This window comes from Mirounga leonina, unplaced genomic scaffold (assembly GCF_011800145.1).
Source record: "Mirounga leonina isolate KUSES-001 unplaced genomic scaffold, KU_Mleo_1.0 Mir_126, whole genome shotgun sequence".
Lineage (NCBI taxonomy): Eukaryota > Metazoa > Chordata > Mammalia > Carnivora > Phocidae > Mirounga > Mirounga leonina.
The window spans coordinates 21,188,706-21,207,579 of NW_023270314.1; the positions used below are offsets into that span (position 1 = coordinate 21,188,706).

Genomic DNA, 18,874 nt, shown 5'->3' on the forward strand with positions numbered 1-18,874 from the left:
TGCGTGTGCTCGGTATCTTCAGAGCACGTGCCTGATCCAGGGCTTACAAAAAAAAAGTCCAAGGGAGAGGTCTGGAATGTGAAGGAATATGAAAAAAATATTAGGGGAAGGAGGAGTCTCCACATTTTCACGGGGGTGGGCATAGAGGTTGATCAATATGCTTAGTATTGAATAAATGTTTTTCATGGATATGGGAAAAGGCATAATTCCTCTTTCCCCCAAGAGAAACAGTGGTAATGGGAACACAAACAAAAAACCTCCCTTCAACCCCACAGGATGACTTCAGTTTGTATGTACTTAGATTCTATGACTGCCGAAGCAGTAGTCTAACTGCCAGACTGCATGGGTTCCAACTTTGCCACTTACTGGCTGTGTAACCTTTGGCTCTCTGTGGCTGTTTCCTCATCTGTAAATAGAGATAAATAACAATACACCTGCCTCTTGGGTTGTTGTGAGAATCGAATGAGTTAATATATGCAGAATGCTTAGGACAGTACCCGGCACACAGTCAACGCTCAGTGTTAGTTATTTTCGTCAGGCTATAAGTTCCAGTGGGTAATCCCAGCCCCCAATTCCCTTATCTCCAACTATACAAATAGTCACATAGTTATAATCCCCTATCCTTCATAAATTAGTATCAAGAACATATGCAGGAGAAAAGACATTTGGCAGGGCCAGAAGGGTTTGAGTCCTGAAACAAAGTAATTAGATCAAATTAGCCACCACCACCCCCCCACCCCACCCCACCCCCACCCCCGCATACCCCCTGCATCTTCATTCTGTCCTTTAATTCCTCGTCTACCCTCTTCTCTTTCAGGTCCGAAATCAAGGGCAAGACAATGGTATTAGAGATAAGGGGAACTGGTTGGCAGGCATCTTGTTTGGGTGGTATAGTGAAAAAGAGTATCAGAGTTGAAATCAGAAGACCTAGGCTCACAGGGGTGCCTGGCTGGCTCAGTCAGGGGAGCGTGCAACACTTGATCTCAGGGTGGTGAGTTGCAGCCCCACGATGGGTGTAGAGATTACTTAAAAATAAAATCTAAAAAAAAAAAAGACCTAGACCCATAGATTTCCATAGATTTTTTTTTTTTCACCTCTTACTGGCCTCTCTGAACTTTGGCTTCCTTTCTTGCACCCCTTGGGCCTGTCATAAAGACCATACATTTGAAAGTGTGTCGTAAACTGTTGTTACAGACAATTATTATGAAAGTAATTGAGAGAGCATGGTGGTTTTGTCTGGTTATAGTTGCTGTTCTCCTCCATAACCTGTTCTCCCCATAACTACCTGAACTTTATAAGCAGGAGGTGGTTACAGTGGGGCAGCTGACTGAAGAAGGGTTCTGGAGCAAGATGTAGGTATACGAGCTCTTTGGATGTGGTGGGTACAGAGTGGGTGGTGAGTACTATTGCGAGCTGGAATGCAGGGCTGTTAGGGTGAGAGACCAAGTGTGTATACATTCCTGTCAGAGTTTGAGACTGAGCATGAATCTGTAGGTCACCAAGAGTTTGGGATTGCACCTGGGGCCTGGCTTGGCACATTTTCCTAGCACCAACACCCATCTTAATTAGCCACCTCCCACAGGAGGCCCTAGGACGTTCGTTGAGGTCTCTCCATCCACCTGGCTGAGGACGTACAGCAGGGGCTGGCTGGCAGAGCTCATGGGCCAACGCTAGAGGGGGTGGGAGGTTCAGCAGGTAGTGCTGTCCCAGGCTGTGGGTTTGAAACTCACCAGTCAGGAAGTGAGGCCGACAGACGGAAGGGCGGGCAGGAGCGCAGAGTTCTGGGGCACAGCAGAAGGGACCTTCTGTTTTTTGAGGACTGCGGGGCCATGGGCTTCAAGGCCAGAGGTTGCTGTTAGCCTGGCAAGACAGGTCTGGGCAACATGCATGCCCAGAGGCAGTTGGCTGTCGCTGCAGTGAGAGCAGAAGTCAGGCGACACGAGGTGGCCAAGCAGTCTCTAAGCCGCCTAAGGAAGCTGGCAGAGAGGGTGGGCGATCCTGAACTTCGGGACAGCATCCAGGCCTCACTGGACAGTGTGCGAGGTAAGAGAAGGGTTAGCTCCCAACTTGGGTGTATCGGGGACCAGCGGAGGCATAGAAGGGCTTGCTGTGCCATACATCACTTCCCAATCAGCCACTTCCTAGTCCTCTAGATGGAGCTGGGACTCGGGGGAAGAATATTTGGACAGGATGGAAAAAGGATATGGGAGGTGTCGTTCTTCCTCTTTCCCCAACTCTGATCCTTCTCCCAGGGGATCAAAATACAAGTCACTGCTGAGCTGACCTTCTTGGCAATGGAGAAGTGGGTGAGCATGGGGAAGGGAGGCCGTGACAGACCCAGGGTAGCCTTGGACCCTGCCTGGGGAGTCCAGGGCAGGAAGCAGTGTGGGGCAGGAGGTTCTGGGACTGGATAATGTGCTCATTCCCAGGACCCACAAAGGATCAGTGACCTCTTGTTCTCCAGCTGTAGAGAGAAACACACACACGTTGAAATACACCACGCAGAGAATCTCAGCCTCCCAGGCACACACTACTACTCATACTGTAACCAAAGTGTAACAAAGTCCCCAGGACTCTTTTCGGTCCCCTCTCTTCCCCATGCCCCTGTTCCTGTCCTTCCCCCCACCCCCAACACACACCTTCCGCTCTACCTCCTTAGTGCCATTAGAGCAAGTGATGACAACACAGGGAGGAAGTGCTGCCATGGCAACACCATCCGCCACATCCTCCTGCCCACCCCAGCCTTCAGTCTGGTGGGGGGGGGGGGGCTGGCAGGAACAGCTTCTCTCTATCCACAGGGCCCCACCGCTAAGGAGCTGGTGGAACTGAAAGTCGTCTCCAGCCTAGCCTCCTCTCATTTACCTCTGAGGTGGCAAAGAGCTGACAAAAGCCAGCCATGTTGTTCCTGAAAGGTGTCTGGGAGAAGTACATCCTTCATCATAGCCTGGTCTCCCAGCCGCTCCAGCCTCAGCTGCCTACCTGGGGTGGGGGTGGGGGCTCAAGAGACCATTCTTTCCATCAGGGACACCTGCTGCCAGACCTCTCTGGTGGTAGAGGCCACCAGACCGTAACTTGGGGAGGGAACATTTGGTTCGGGTTCCTAAGGGGACAGTCTGGTCCCCTTCCCATTGCCTTTCTGAGGCTAGTGCCCCTCTCACCTCCTGTCCCCACCCTTTGCCAAGAACGATGGCTGACACCTTTCCTACAGCTTCAGTGGGTGGAAAGGCAGACCCAGGGGGAGTGGCCCCATGGGGCCTCCTAGGAAGGAACTCCAAGCCCCACCCCTGTAGAAAAAAAAAAAAAGAGGGGGAGGAAAAGGGTTTAGTCAGGGTGGAGGAGCTCCCCTTAGCTCTGGAGGAGGGAGTGAGGAGGGGTGGAAGCTGAAATCGCCCAGAAGACTCCACTCTTCACAAGTGACTTGTCCCACTCCTTCCCTGAGAGTCAGGATTCTCTTCCCACTGAGCATAAAGGAAGACTGAGGCCACCAAAGGAAGGAAGGAAAATCAAGGCAGAAATAGCAAATCTCCTTTACCCTCTCTTTCAGAACATTCAGAAAAGGCTACTGAAGGGTCCCCTGTCCTGGGAATGGTGTCCTCCTGGGGTGGGGTGGAGAGGGGGCTGCTGACCTCAGGACAGAACTCAAGAGGGATTGGGTACAGGTCTCAGGGAAAACAAAGGGCATCCAGCATCCTGGTACCACCCCCCCCCTTCACCCCCTACCAGGCCAAGCACGCTGCCTGCTCCTGGCTGGCTCCTGCCTCCAAGAGCCGCCCACGACAGCACTTATTATAGTCTCAGCTGCGTCAGGAGGGTGGGACACCAAATTAGGGGAATGCTGAGACTCCCTGAGTCCAGGGAGGGGTCTCCAAGCCTGCATGAAGGCCTGCCGTCACTCTGGCCTATCCCTGACAGGTCTCAGCCTCCATTCCCCAATGGCCTACCCCCTTCAACCTTCTCCCCAGGGTAGAGGACAGTGAGTCTTGAACTCCAGGGTCCCTAGAAGGGTGGTGGACATAGAGCAGACAGACGTTTTCCATTCTCTCTATCTCCTCTTTAACCTTCTAAAAGGCCTCCACCCTGAAAACCTCAGGAGACTGAATGGGAACCGAAAAGAGGCCGGCTCCCGCCTCAACTGAAGGGGTCCTTATATTCAGAGATACTAAATACCCCACATGTGGGTAACCGGATTCGAGGATGGTGTCTTCCTTAACCCCCAGTCCCCTGGCAGGTCCCCCACCCACCATACACACCGATTCTTCTCTGCTTATCCCTGCTGATTCTGAGGCACTCTTGGAGCTACGGTTGCTATGGAGACTGGAGGCATTTTGGTATGGGGGGTGTCAATCTGTAGACATATTCCTTCTCCTTCCACCTCAAGCTGGAGCCTTTGACTCACTTTTTGGCCTGGGCTCCTGGAGCCCTCGGATCTCTCCCCTCCTAAGGCACCCCCCTCCTTCCTACCCTGCTAAGTTCCATGTTTGTCCCCATCCCCAGGGAACACTTTCCAAGTTCACTTTGGGACAGTTGGGCTTAAGTCGTGGCCCCATCAATTTATTGCGTGTGGGGGTGGGGTGGGGTGGGCCAGGCGGCTGGGTGATGGGAAAAAGAATGCGTGCAATTACCTGGGGGAGACAAGGGGTCTTGGGAAAGGGATTTCAGGACTTCCCATTTCCCCACTTCAACTTCTCCAGAATTGGCAGTGACCCCTAAATTCGCTCCGTTTTGCCTGCGGACTGTCCACCCGTGTACTGATTTTTACCCCTGTCCCTAAATGCCACACCCAACAGTCGCGCTCCCTAACCGTGGTGTGCTAGGGGAGGGGGCTAGATTGTTGGAGTAGGTGAGTCCAAGTTCTAGGAAATCCAGCCCAGGATTTGGGAGGGAAATCCAGTCCTGGATTTTGCACCGCCTTCTCAGACAGCCGAGCTGGTGGAGAGAAGGTGGGGGGGGAGATGGGGTAGGGGGGGCGGGGGGCCGCCTCCTCCTCAATGTGAGGGGAGCGCCCGGACACAGAGCGCATCCGGACCGAGCCGAGCCCCGGCGAGCCCCCCGGACGCTTCGCCCGGATCTCACGCCCCTTCCTTCCCAGACCCCAGACCCGTGGGTTCCCACCCCCTAAGGCTTCCCTCCTTCCTCCCCCGCCGGCGCCTGTATCTCCATCCCCAGCATCCCCCCCGCGCCCCTGCGAATCCCCCGCACGACCAGCCCATTAGCTTCCCACCTTCCTACAGATCCCCTCTCCGACCCCCATCCACGGCCCCTGTCCCCTGAGTCCCCATTCCCCGCCCCTGCCTCCCCCGCACCGGTTCTTCCTCTCCCCCAGCCTCGGGTCCCTCTTTTCTGCCCCCTTTTTCTCCCTCTCCCCTATTTGCCCCCACTACTGTCCTCCCCGCCCTCCTCCGCCCATCTCGGCGCCCCCACCCAGGCAGGGGCGCAAGGTCCGGCGCGCCTCCCTGGAGCAGCACCAAGGTCCCGGGGCTCCAACGGGGTGGGGGCGCAGGGCGGGGAGCATGGGGAGGGGGCGCCCCGTGTGATGGGAGGGGGGCGCAAGCGGAGGCGGCGGAGGCGGCGGCGACAGCGGAGCCGGGCTGGGGGCTCAGCGGGGTCCGGGGGCTGGGGGCAGCGAGCAGGGCGGCCCCATGGCCGGGCCCCCCTGAGGCAGTCCGGGGGAGTCCCCTCCCCTCCCCAGCTCGGGGGTCTCGGGGCCCCATGAGCCGGGGCGCGGGCGCGCTTCAGCGCCGGACAACGACCTACCTCATCTCGCTGACCCTGGTCAAGCTCGAGTCGGTGCCTCCGCCGCCGCCTTCTCCGTCTGCGGCCGCAGCCGGCGCCCCCGGGACCAGAGGTGCCGAGACCGGGGATCCTGGCAGCCCCCGAGGCGCGGAGGAGCCCGGCAAGAAGCGGCACGAGCGTCTCTTCCACCGGCAGGATGCGCTGTGGATCAGCACGAGCAGCGCGGGCGCCGGGGGCGCCGAGCCCCCCGCCCTGTCCCCGGCTCCGGCCAGTCCGGCCCGCCCCGTCTCCCCTGCTCCCGGCCGCCGCCTCTCCCTTTGGGCCGCCCCTCCGGGGCCCCCACTCTCCGGGGGGCTGAGCCCTGACCCCAAGCCCGGGGGCGCCCCCACCTCCCGGCGCCCCTTGCTCAGCAGCCCGAGCTGGGGGGGCCCGGAACCTGAAGGCCGGCCGGGCGGCGGCGTCCCAGGCTCGTCCTCCCCGCACCCCGGCACCGGCAGTCGGAGGCTCAAGGTGGCGCCTCCTCCGCCGGCCCCCAAGCCTTGCAAGACCGTAACCACGAGTGGCTCCAAAGCCGGCGGGGGCAAGGGCGCGGGTAGCCGCCTGTCCTGGCCCGAGAGCGAAGGCAAGCCCAGGGTCAAGGGGTCAAAGAGCAGCGCCGGGACTGGAGCTTCTGCCGCCGCCGCCGCCGCCGCCGGGGGAGGAGGAGCGGCAGCCACGACCTCTGGTGGGGTCGGGGCTGGGTCGGGAGCCCGAGGGAAGCTGTCCCCTCGGAAAGGCAAGAGTAAGACCTTGGACAACAGTGACTTGCACCCGGGACCGCCTGCTGGCTCTCCTCCTCCGCTAACCCTCCCAGCAACCCCGGCTCCAGCCGCTGCTGTCACCGCCGCCTCCGCGCAGCCCACTGGGCCTGCACCTCCAATCACTCTGGAGCCTCCAGCTCCAGGGCTGAAACGGGGCCGGGAGGGGGGCCGAGCATCCACTCGAGATCGCAAGATGCTCAAGTTTATCAGCGGCATCTTCACCAAGAGCACAGGGGGGCCTCCTGGCTCCGGGCCCCCTCCCGGACCCCCGGGCCTATCTTCTGGCAGCGGGTCCAGGGAGCTGCTGGGCGCAGAGCTTCGTGCCTCCCCTAGTGAGTAGGACCAGGGCCTGAGAACAGGGAGGGGAGGGCACGTGGAATGCTCAGTTTGGGGTGGAGGAGAGGTGTGCAGGATTGAACTAGGGAAGCTTCTCTCTTGGGTGGGTGGATGAACCAAATTCACTCCTCTGCCAAGGACTGGGGCAAAGCCTAAGAGGTCCTGAAAGGGGGTGGGTAGCTACATTGTGCCACACGAGAGATGACTTGATTTCAGAGGGACCCAGAAAGCCTCAGAGCTTTCTGGGAAAATAATGCCCTTGGTCAGAGTGACTGTCGGAAATTGCTCCCAGAGAAGCCCCGGACCCCACTTCTAGCCTCAGCTGGACTCTGGGAGCAGGGGAACATAGCTTTGCCTTGCCTAAACGAATATTGAAGGTGAAGGAGATGAGGAAGCCTCAGTGTCTCCTGAGCACTTGGGGCAGGTGGCATGAGAGTGACCTTGCAGGCAGCTCCTCGCCAGGGATAGGGCTTCCCTGGGCTGAGCCCCGGCTGGTGAGGCAGCAGGGAGGGACTCTTGTTTCTTTCCATGCAGTGAAGGTGGAGTGGGCTGTACGGGAGTGCGTGGGGGCTGGAACGTGATGAATACTTGAATGTGAAGTGAGGGGGCGGATAGGAGGCTTCACTTCCCCCACTGCCCACCCCGGCCCCACAGCGGCGTTGAAACCCCCAGGGGGCTGCCCAGGAGTGACTCAGGGGGACGAACTGCTGCAAAGGCAATTCTTACCCCCGGAGACTTGGGAGGGGGTGCTGAGAAGGTACTGGTTTTTTCGGGGGGGGGGGTCTTTCTTTTTTTCTGGAAGAAAGAGACTAGGGACTCTTGGTGCGGTTCACACTCCCCGGAGGGGAGGCGGGTTCGGGAGCGGGGGCGGCCCCCGGGGTTTGGCTCTGGAGCGGGTGGGAGCAGATGGCTCCGGATCCCAGAGTTCCCGCCTCAGCTGCGGCGCCCCGGGAATGTCCGGCCAGTGTCAGGCGCGGGGGCTGGACACGGCGGGCGGATGGAGCATCCTACCCCCCGCCCCCAGGCCTGAGGCTTCTCTCGGCCAAGGAATGGAGCCCTTCCCCACACTTGTTTCAGAGGGTGCTTGTGAGGAAGCTATGGGAGAGGGAAGCTTAGGCAAGTCCAAGCTCCGTTGCCTGGACTGTGGGAAGGGGTCAGGGCCACCATGCTGTTGACCTTGAAAAGGGGGAGGGATATCCCTCACCTCAGTTTCTCTCTTGTGAAATGGAGATTGAGGAAGACCCATTGCCTCCCATGTCCCAGCCCCTCCTCCCGGGATCTGCCCTGGAATCCCAGTCAGGCCGGTAGGAAGGAGACCCTCTCCCATTCTTCCAGAGGGAAAAACCGGCTACTGTCAGAACTCTGGTCCCTGGTCTGGGGCAGACTTACGTTTGGGGATGTGCTTTAAAGGAGATGCCAGCTGAAGTATTTTTGTCTGGCTGGTTCCGTTGCTAAGCAACCACTGAGCGGCAGCAACAGCTGTGGGGAGAGCGGCTAGGATGGGAGGACTGGGGACCACTCTCGAACTTAGCCCTTCCACACAGTTCTCCAGCCCAAGGCAGAGTCCTGGGGGTTAAGGGAAGCTGCAAAATGAGGAGGGGTGGCTGAGGGCCGGGGGTGCTCCTGGGCCTGGAGCATCCTCTCTTAATGGCTCCTTTCTTATTACAGAGGCTGTGGTCAATAGCCAGGAATGGACTTTGAGCCGCTCCATTCCTGAACTGCGCCTGGTAGGTAACCCAGTCCCCTAGTCTGTATGAAGGCTGACTTCCCACCCACCGCACTCCCAACTCTCTCCCCTTCACCTCCTCCCTTCCCTCTCTCTGTGGGAATGGGGGATAGTTTCCTAGTACTCCTGAGAGTCTACCACCTTCCTGGGGCTTGATATATCCTTACAATTTTTTCTCCTCTAGCTTCTTTTTTCCTGTTTGTTCATGGTCTTTGTCCAAGCTTCTCCTCGTTTCTGGCATCTCCCCTTTAGCCCTTCATGCTCTATTGCTTCGAATTGGGTAAAACTTTCCAACCAGGGTCTAGCGCTGTGACATCATCCCCCCCCCAAACACACACACACACACACACACACACACACGGTACTGGGTTGCTGAGAATCTTCAGCCTGCGGTCCACGTTGAGCTTGGGATCATTTCTTATCCCACTCAGCTGATCTTCCCGAATGCTCTCTCCTGACCAGTCATCATCCCCAGTCCCTGCAGGATCCTGCTTGGATGATTTAACACTGCCAATCTCTTTGAGTTCTCGGGAGTGTTCAGACCCAAACATTTGACCTCCTCTTAATTCTCACCATCTCTGCTCCACAACCTTGTTCTCAGGGTGTGCTGGGTGACACCAGGAGTGGGAAGTCATCGCTCATCCACCGATTCTTGACCGGTTCCTACCAAGTGCTGGAGAAGACAGAAAGTGAGTTCTCAGGAGCCATAGTAAGCTAACTAAGGTTTTGGGTCAGGAATCCAGGATCAATGGCTAGGCAGCTGTGGAGACCAGAGGAAAGGATGAGGCCACAACAGCTGAAGTACAGGGAGCGTGGGGAAACTTGGTGACCTGTGACCTCTGACCTACTACCACTTCCACCCTTCCGGGCAGGTGAACAGCACAAGAAAGAGATGTTGGTGGATGGACAGACTCATCTGGTGTTGATCCGAGAGGAAGCGGGGGCACCTGATGCCAAGGTGAGGGGTGAGATGTTGGGATAGGCAGGCTGGCTGGGGTCAGCACTGGCCAAGGGAGAAAGCTCTAGTTCCCCAGACCTCCCTGGACATAGTGTCCAGAGGAGTAGATTTGTCTGACCCCCCTTTTGCTTCCTCACCCCCCGCAAGTTCTCAGGCTGGGCAGATGCTGTCATCTTGGTCTTCAGCCTGGAGGATGAAAACAGTTTCCAGGCCGTGAGCCGTCTCCATGGGCAGCTGAGCTCCCTTCGGGGGGAAGGACGAGGAGGCCTGGCACTGGCACTGGTGGGGACACAAGGTAAGGAGGGCCTGCGCAAGCACTGCTTTCAAGGGAGTCCTTGAGATGGCCGCTGAGGTATTGCCCAACACAGGTGAGAGCTTGGTGAGGTGTGGCAATGGCCACTTGGATTTCAGGAACCCTCTGGAAGGAGCCTTGTCTCCAAATAAAGGAGTCATTAAACCAAAAAAAAACGTCCCAGGGTCTGAGCGGAGAAAAGAGGACCCTCCAGGAAGGAAGGGACAGCTATAGGAGCAGTCTCCACTCCTCTGAGATGTCACCTACTTTGTGTTCTCACCCTGCCATTTCCTGTCACCACCATGGCAAACACAGAAAATCTCAGGCTCTAGTGTGGATAGAAAGCCTTCTATCTTTCCCTCGCTATAGCTGGGTCAGGCTAACATGTTTCAAAGGGACGTATCTAAAAAAGAGAAAACACAAACGAAATGGTAGAGAAAATACAGAGGGCAGAAAAGTCTGAGTTCTCAAAGAAGTGATTCAGAGGCTCTCAGATGCCAGCAGGCCCAGGAAAAGCTTTCCCAGTACCCACCTTATATTGAGCTGGCTCAGCTTTCTGTCTGGATGCCTATCCTGCAGGAGCCTGCTTCCCCTCGCCACTCGCCTCCTGGCTCCTTGCTGCCGAGTGAACAGTCCACCTGTTCCCTGTGGACTTTCAACCTTTTCCGAGGTGAACTCCCACTCTGCTCAGGGTTCTTTGGATTTGCAGGGCAGGGTGACGGGACACCTGGGAGTCTCAGCCATTTGAGACCTTGTTAAGAAGTTCTGCTCAGCTCTCGAGTATTCCCTGAAGACACATACACAGAGCTCACCCACCTGCTCCTCCTGCCTCGGGGCTTGTGAGCTTGGGCCCAGCCTTCAAACAAGAAGGGGATATTCTCTCACTGCCTGTCCTTAGTGTGCCCAGCCTGGGACTGGAGCCAAAGGAAAAAGAAAGTAGGAAGAGTGCGGAAGCGGCGCCCTCATCCAATCCTGCCCCTTTCCTGTCCCCTCAGACAGGATTAGTGCCTCCTCCCCTCGAGTGGTGGGCGATGCTCGTGCCAGGGCTCTGTGCGCAGACATGAAGCGCTGCAGCTACTACGAGACATGTGCAACCTACGGGCTCAATGTGGACCGCGTCTTCCAGGAGGGTGAGTACCGTGACTCACCGCACATGTGGGAAGCAGGGAGCGAGGGGCCTGCGAAGTTCTTAGGGCATCCAGGCCTCTCTCTGGGAGTGACAGCAGCCTAGCCTGCATGGGAGAGAGGCGGCATCAGGGAGGTTTGGAGAAGGTTTGCTTAATGACCACGTGGTCTTTCTGGGCCGGATGAGCTGCCAAGATTCCAGGTGGCACGAAGCCTACGGTGACAAGGAAGTTGGGCCTATGTTATCTCGGGGGGATTTCTCAAAATTGGGCGACAAAGGGTGGTCTTGGCTATCTGCCCTGTTCATGTGCCCTTCCTCTCTCCTTTCCTTCAGTGGCCCAGAAGGTGGTGACCTTACGGAAACAGCAACAGCTTCTGGCTGCCTGTAAGTCCCTGCCCAGCTCCCCGAGCCACTCGGCTGCTTCCACTCCTGTAGCTGGGCAGGTGAGTTGGGGTTTCAGGGTCCACAGAGGGGCTGGTAGGATGCAGAGGAGGGACTGGTGATCCAAGAACAGGTACCGCATACCAAGGCGGTTGGGGGTGGGGGGCAAATGGAAATGGCAGTGACACCATTTGTAGAAAGCTCATTGGACTGGACATCAAGCAGGTTTGAAACGCTGTTTGGAATGTCCTCGAGCAAGTCACCTAAACCTCCCAAGGTTTCAGGAAAATTGTATGACCTAATATTTGCAAAATGGAAAGCATATGACAGTGAGGAGTTTTATTATGAACGATAATGCAAACAAAGGGTGATGAGATCAAGGAATGTCTGGAATTCCTCATAACTAAATGTAACTATAGCTTGGTGGGGTGGGGGCGATCTTAACTCTTCTGCTGACTCCTTCATCCATCCCCAGGCTAGCAATGGGGGCCACACTAGCGACTACTCTTCTTCCCTACCATCCTCACCCAATGTTGGTCACCGGGAACTCCGAGCTGAGGCAGCTGCCGTGGCTGGATTGAGCACCCCAGGGTCCCTGCACCGGGCCGCCAAGCGCAGGACCAGCCTCTTCGCGGTATTGGACATGATGACTCCCCCATCCTCCGGTTCTCTGTTACCTGTCCATCTTCCCTGGTCCCTAGACCCCACTGTTGGGCCCCTTTCCATTGCCTTCCCTGTCCTTCCATCAGTGGATCCCTCTATTAGTTCTCTAACTGATGCCAATAACCATTCCAGAATCGTCGGGGCAGTGATTCTGAGAAGCGGAGTTTGGACAGTCGGGGAGAGACAACAGGGAGTGGGCGAGCCATCCCCATCAAACAGGTGAGTGGTCCAGGGGCTGGGGGCAGGCTGGGGGTAGCTGGTCTTGACTGGCTCTTCTCCCACATGTCTCTTTCCATCCTCCAGAGCTTCCTACTGAAGCGAAGTGGCAACTCCTTGAACAAAGAATGGAAGAAGAAATATGTGACCCTGTCCAGTAATGGCTTCCTACTCTACCACCCCAGCATTAATGTGAGTGGCAGAGCTTGGCTGGGCCACCCTGGCTGGCTTTGAACACCCCTCCGCCCTACCAGTCTGAGCCTCTGACAAACATCAACATCGTTTCCGGGAAGCCCTAGTCCCGTTCTCTTAGGTTCAGCAAACACATGTTAGGCACCCACCACGTACCCATGCTGGAGAGGGGAAAGTAAAGACATCCCCCTGGGGAACTTGCAGTCTAGTGGGAGAGGATGGAGGAAGGACCTCCACCTGGTCTGCCATTCAGGGAATGCTTTCTGGAGGAGATAGTATTGGGCCAAATCTGGGGAGCCCATCCCCTAGAAGCTCATCCCAACGCAGTCAGCCCCCAGGGCTCCCTCTCCAGATCCTCTCTAGCCCACACTATTGGCTGCTTCTCAGCACCACCAGGGACCTCAGGCTTCCCACACTCGCAACCCCTGTGCCCCTCCAGGATTACATCCACAGTACCCACGGCAAGGAGATGGACTTGCTACGAACAACAGTCAAAGTCCCTGGCAAGAGGCCTCCGAGAGCCATCTCTGCTTTTGGCCCCTCAGCCAGTATCAATGGGTTGGTCAAGGACATGAGCACTGTGCAGATGGGTGAAGGTCCTGGTGAGTGGGGCTCTTGACAGAGAGGCAGAAAAGGGACCAGAGCTGGGGGATGGGGAGGGATAGTAAGGAAGTGGAGGCTGGGACTGGATAAGTGGGAAGGTGGGTGATAATGAGGAACTACACCAGGAGTGGGTCCCAAAGACCAAGGGGCTCACTGAAGCTTTATCTTCTTTCCCTTCCAACAGAGGCCACCACTCCCACCCCCAGCCCCAGCCCCAGCCCCAGTTCCCTGCAGCCACCACCAGACCAGACATCCAAGCACCTGCTAAAGCCAGACCGGAATCTGGCCCGAGCCCTCAGCACTGGTCAGTGAGGACCCACCCTCCATCCACTCTCTTCCAGTTGTGAATGGGATGTGGGTGGGAAAGGAACTTGGGGTAGAAGCTTGGAGGCTGGAATCGGTGTGTGAGTGGACACACTGAGCATCTACTGGGCGCCAGGCACCAAGCTCAGTCATACTGTGATTATCGTAATGGTTAACACGAGTGGGTTCTAGAGCTAAGTCCCCTGAACTTAAACCCTGGCTTGCCACTGGGCAAGTCACTTGACCTCTCTGTGCCTCAGTTTCCTCATCTGTAAAGTGGAGGTAATAGATTCTACCTCAGAGGTTGCTTTGAGGCTTAAACAAACTGAGAACACTGTCTAGCACATAGTCAGCCATCAGTATTTGGAGTGTTTGAGTATATATATATATACACACACAATCTACATATATGCAATTACAATTTATAACTTACTGGGTATGTACAACATATATACACATTTACAATTTACAATTTACTTACTGTATATATACACACACACACAAGTAAATTGTGGTTTTTGTTGTTGTTGTTGTTGTTTTAAGATTTTATTTATTTGACAGAGAGGGAGAGAGCGAGAGCAGGAGCACAAGCAGGAGAGAGTGGGAGAGGGAGAAGCAGGCTTCCAGCCGGGTAGGGAGCCCGATGTGGGGCTCGATCCCACGACCCTGGGATCATGACCTGAGCTGAAGGCAGACACTTAACGACTGAGCCACCCAGGCGCCCACACACAAATAAATTGTAATGGCAATCCTCACAGCAAACTTGTCAGGTCGAGATTATTATCCCCATTCTAGGGATGAAGAAGCTGAGGCTCAGAAGATTAAGTGACTTGCTTCAAGGTCTCAAGGCCAGTAAGTGGCAGAGCCAGGAGCTGAGTGCAGGTCTGACTCATCTGACCACTCATCTGCCCACATTCCCAGGCATGATCAAGGGGGACCTCCTGGAGAGAAGGGGCACCAAAGCTAGTTCAGGGGAGGAGACAGGCTATGGAGAAATCAGGAAATCTGTGGAGGGGGCAACTGAGGCAGCTGTGTCCCCCTCCCTAAGACTGTACCCCATCTGGAGACCTGAGCCCCCTGAGTCGGGAACCCCCTCCTTCTCCCATGGTGAAGAAGCAGAGGAGGAAAAAATTGACAACACCATCCAAGACCGAAGGCTCGGCTGGGCAGGCTGAAGGTGAGGCCCTGGTGGGCAGTTCCATCCCACCCTGGACCCTCACCCCCAACTCCAGATCCCTGGCCCAGCTCCTGCAGGAGGAGGAAAAGTGCCTGAGCTGAGTGCCTGACTATCATTATCACTGTGCACGTGACCTAGTGAAAAATGGACGAAGACCCCTCAGCCCCGTCCTTCCTCCCATTCCCCAGACAATGCCTTGTACCCCAGTAGTTCCCAGTCCTGCCGCTCCCATACCCAGTGACTCCCATTGCCTGTAGCTCCTGCTTCCTCTCTTAATGACCCTCTAGTTTCTGTTCCTGCCCTCAACCCCATTTATCATCCCAGACCCTGCACCCAGAACCCCCTGTGGCCCCCAGTGACTCAGCACCTGACTTCAGTGTCACCCATTGAGTCCTCAGCTCCCGGACTCTGTGACCACCCAGCCCCTGTTCCCAATAGCTTCTTGTGATCACCAAGCTCCCCCAACAGCCCTTGACCACAGTGATCCCCATTCCTGCCCTCAGTGACCTCCCCAGGCCACTGAAACTCCTCTGGAACCCCACAACCCCCTTGTCCCAGGCCCGTGACTCAGCTTCTGTCCCCTTTCCCTGTGTTCACTCGGATCCTGACCATCCCTTCCCTTCCCAGAGACCTGGCTCCTCATTGGTCATGATAACTGGTCCCCACGCCCTGCTCTCTGCTGGGTGCTCAGACCCAGGTTCCAGATCTGCCTACTCTCATGGCTCTTGGCTTCTGCTCTACTCTGCTCCGGGGCCACTGACTTTAGTTCTGCTTTCTCTCCCCATCTGTCTGTCCTGCTTTGTCTCTGGCACTCTGTCACTATTTCTCTCCATCTCTCCATCTGCCTCTCTCTTTCTCCTTTCTTGGTCTCTTTCTCTGTTCTGCTCTCCATTCTATCTCTATCTCCTTCGCTTCGGGAAACCAGCCAAGCGCAAAATGTGGAAACTAAAATCCTTTGGTAGTTTAAGAAATATTTATAAAGCAGGTAACAAGTGGGGAGCTGGGAGGGGCGCTCAGCTGGGGTGCAGAGGGGTGGGGGTGCCCCTGCCTTCCCCTGCATGTGCTCGGGCTTCCTGCTCTCCCCCACCTTCTGCTTCCCCAACCCTTCTGCCCCACTCCCAGGGGCTTGGGATGGACATCAGGGGGGGAAGGGTTTGGGCAAGGCAGCCCTGTTTGAACTCCATCCCTCATGACCCCATCCCATCCCCCCACTCAGAGGAAAACTTCGAATTCCTGATCGTGTCCAGCACTGGTCAGACGTGGCACTTTGAAGCAGCCAGTTTTGAGGAGCGGGATGCCTGGGTCCAGGCCATCGAAAGTCAGATCCTAGCCAGTCTGCAGTGCTGTGAGAGCAGCAAGGTCAAGGTAATGGGTCGGGGGTGAGGGTTGGGGGTGAGCAGAGGTGAGTGTCTTAAGAGTCTGGAGAAGGGCTCAATACAAGGCAGAGTCAATACAAACCCCAACCCTTTCTGCAGCTGCGCACAGACAGCCAAAGTGAAGCCGTGGCCATCCAGGCGATCCGGAACGCCAAGGGGAACTCTACCTGCGTGGACTGCGGGGCCCCCAGTGAGCGCAAGAGGGAAGCGGAGGGGTCTGGGAGGGAGGGTGGTTCGCTGGGGTTGGGCGAACGCTGGGGTGCCCATGCTGCCTGCCCGCGGGGCGCCGACCTCTGCACTCCCTCCCCAGACCCCACATGGGCCAGTTTGAACCTGGGCGCACTCATCTGCATCGAGTGTTCTGGCATTCACCGGAACCTGGGCACACACCTGTCCCGCGTTCGCTCGCTGGACTTGGACGACTGGCCTCGGGAGCTGACCCTGGTGCTGACGGCCATTGGCAACGACATGGCCAACCGCGTGTGGGAGAGCGACACGCGGGGCCGCACCAAACCCACGCGGGACTCTTCGCGGTACGTGTGAGGGAAGCGGGGCGCTTAGGACGTGCGGCTCCCGAGAGGTTTCCCTGAGTGAGGGGCAGAGGTCCTGGGCGAGGGTCCCTAGAGCCCTTCCTGTTCATCCCTGGTCTTGTAGGGAGGAGCGTGAATCATGGATTCGCGCCAAGTACGAGCAGCTGCTGTTCCTGGCGCCGCTGGGCACTCCCGAGGAACCGCTGGGCCGCCAGCTGTGGGCCGCGGTGCAGGCCCAGGACGTGGCCGCCGTTCTCCTGCTTCTGGCCCATGCGCGACACGGGCCGCTCGACACCAGCGTAGAGGACCCGCAGCTTCGCTCCCCCCTTCACCTGGCAGCCGAGCTCGCCCACGTTGTCATCACGCAGCTGCTGCTGTGGGTACGTGCGTGGGGCGTGGGGAAAGGGGGGCCTTGGAGGGCTCCCGCCAGGCACGGGGGAGGCTGCTATCCCCGAAAGGACCCTGGAAGCGGGCCTGGAAATTCTGGGGAGGCGGCGTGCGGGTGTCGGCCCTACGGGGCCGCTTGGTGACGCGGGCCGTCTCTGTCCTTCTAGTACGGCGCCGACGTGGCCGCCCGCGACGCACAGGGCCACACGGCGCTGTTCTACGCCCGCCAGGCTGGAAGCCAGCTGTGCGCCGACATCCTTCTCCAGCACGGCTGCCCGGGTGAGGGCGGCAGCACCGCCACCACCCCCAGCGCAGCCACCACCCCCAGCATCACCGCCACGCCCAGCCCCCGCCGCCGGAGCAGCGCCGCCGGCATGGGCCGCGCCGACGCCCCCGTCGCGCTGGTATAGTTGCCCAGCGGGAGAGACACCCCCACTCCCACACGGGCCGGGCACGACCACATCGGGTGGACCGCTGGACAGATGCACCCACTCACCTCTCCAATCCGCACCCCGCCCCACGGGAGCACTTCTTTCCCCCACGAGGGCACCGCCCCCACGCCTCCCAGAAGACACAAACTCACCTCCCTCTCCCCAACGAGGCATGGAGACCCCAGCTCAACACGCCCCCTCTCCACCGTTTCCACGCTCGGATTGCTCTGGGTCTACCCGCTGGGGGTCTGCGGAAGCGGACCCCCTGTCGCGGGACCTGCTCCTGGGAGCTTGGATTTGCCCGCTCGCGCCCCCTAGGAGGGGCCGGGGGGAGACCCAGTCCTGCTTGTGCTCGACAATCCCCAGGCGGGAGCACATACCCAGGCTGGCTCCTGGGGCGACGCCACGCCAGAGGGAGGGGTTAGTACGTGGGAGAGCTAGCCCTGGGACTTGGGGCCAATACCGGGACCCCCACCCCTTCCATGCTAATCTCACTGCCCAGTGAAGGGGGAAGGGCAGCGAGGGGCAGGACCCCTGCTGCCCAAGGGGGTAGGGGGGTCCCCAACCCTTTCCGTGAAAGGGACCATGAGGAGTGGAAATCAGGACGTCCCCCCACACCCACCCATGGATGGAAGCTAAAGGGCCGGGGGAGCCAAGAGCCTGGGTCCCTCCTCACTACTATCTTGGGAGGGAGAAGAGATGGAGCAGAGCGGGCTAAGGGGACTGGGGAGGGACCTTGTAATTTATTGCTTTTTCTCCAACAAGGGGGCGGGGGCGGGCAGGGACTTGGGGAGGGCGTTTCAGGGTAGGGGAAGCCAGGGGTGGGCAGAGGGTGGGGTGGGGTGGGGGTGCTCTCGGGTTGTGAGTGTCTGTGACCGTGACTGCGTACCTGTGACTGTGCAGCGCCCATGGTGATCTGGGGTAGGGGGCACCCCTGCAATGGGACCCCTCCCCCACTATTCTTCCTGTCAAGCCCCTCCCTCCCACTGGAGCAGCTCCAGACCCGTCCTTCAACCCCATGATCCCTCCCAGCCAGGGCTAAGAGGATGAGAGGTGGCTGGGAGGGTTTCCAGGCCTCCTTCCCCATCCCCAGGAAGGGGGTGGTGGGGTGGATTTACCTGGCCCAGCCCTGCCTCCTTTAATCAATCCAGCCCTTGGACCGTCTGTGTCAGTGGTTTCCGGTCTTTTTTTTTTCTTTTCTTTTTTTTTTTTTTTTCTCAGCTAAAATATTTTGCAAAGGACCAGGTAATTGGGGAGGGGAGAGGGACTGGGGCAGAGGGAAATGCCCCCATCTCCTCTGAGGCAGATGGTGTGAATCTTCTTCAACAGCAATTAAAGAGGAAGTGATTTTGTCTAGGGGGTGAGCTGCTGGTTTGTTCTTGAAGAGGCGGGTCAGGGAACGGACTTGGTCAAGGTGGGGAACTGGAGGTGGGAGGGGGCCAGCAGAGGGTGCCCCTGCTGGGGCTGGTGGCAGGGCAACCCGGTGGCAGGTCAGATACTTCACCCTGTAGTGAAAGGAACCAGGCAGGTCAGAGCAACAGTGGGGATCCAGGGAGCTGAAAAGTCAGTGACTCCCAACATGATCCCTTTTCTGGGAAGGAGCTGGGGCATGGAACTTAGAGGAGAGGACAGGGGAGGGGGCTG

General features: G+C 57.7%; 1 protein-coding gene across 2 annotated transcripts; it reads left to right on the plus strand.

The window, feature by feature from the left end:
• The first annotated feature begins 1,765 nt into the window (after positions 1–1,765).
• AGAP2 (ArfGAP with GTPase domain, ankyrin repeat and PH domain 2) lies at positions 1,766–17,980 on the plus strand. 2 transcript variants are annotated; one of them, XM_035002274.1, is made up of 18 exons: positions 1,766–2,043; positions 8,538–8,596; positions 9,197–9,284; positions 9,468–9,553; positions 9,701–9,848; positions 10,841–10,975; positions 11,305–11,414; positions 11,828–11,986; positions 12,148–12,234; positions 12,319–12,423; positions 12,863–13,025; positions 13,211–13,330; positions 14,378–14,506; positions 15,723–15,871; positions 15,982–16,072; positions 16,193–16,415; positions 16,537–16,792; positions 16,967–17,980. In XM_035002274.1, exons 1-18 carry the CDS (start codon positions 1,884–1,886, stop codon positions 17,207–17,209), a joined length of 2,511 nt encoding a protein of 836 aa, XP_034858165.1. In that variant the 5' UTR covers positions 1,766–1,883; the 3' UTR covers positions 17,210–17,980. The 2 variants fall into 2 exon arrangements, with proteins under 2 accessions (XP_034858165.1, XP_034858164.1); XM_035002273.1 differs by lacking the exon at positions 1,766–2,043 and adding an exon at positions 5,627–6,865.
• Positions 17,981–18,874: the final 894 nt, after the last annotated feature.

Coding starts and splice junctions, on each gene's coding strand:
- AGAP2 (XM_035002273.1), top strand. CDS start 5,710: ATGAGCCGGGGCGCGGGCGCGCTTCAGCGCCGGACAACGACCTACCTC. Junction 16,073..16,192: donor CGTGGACTGCGGGGCCCCCA/GTGAGCGCAAGA, acceptor CTCCCTCCCCAG/ACCCCACATGGGCCAGTTTG. Junction 16,416..16,536: donor CCCACGCGGGACTCTTCGCG/GTACGTGTGAGG, acceptor CTGGTCTTGTAG/GGAGGAGCGTGAATCATGGA.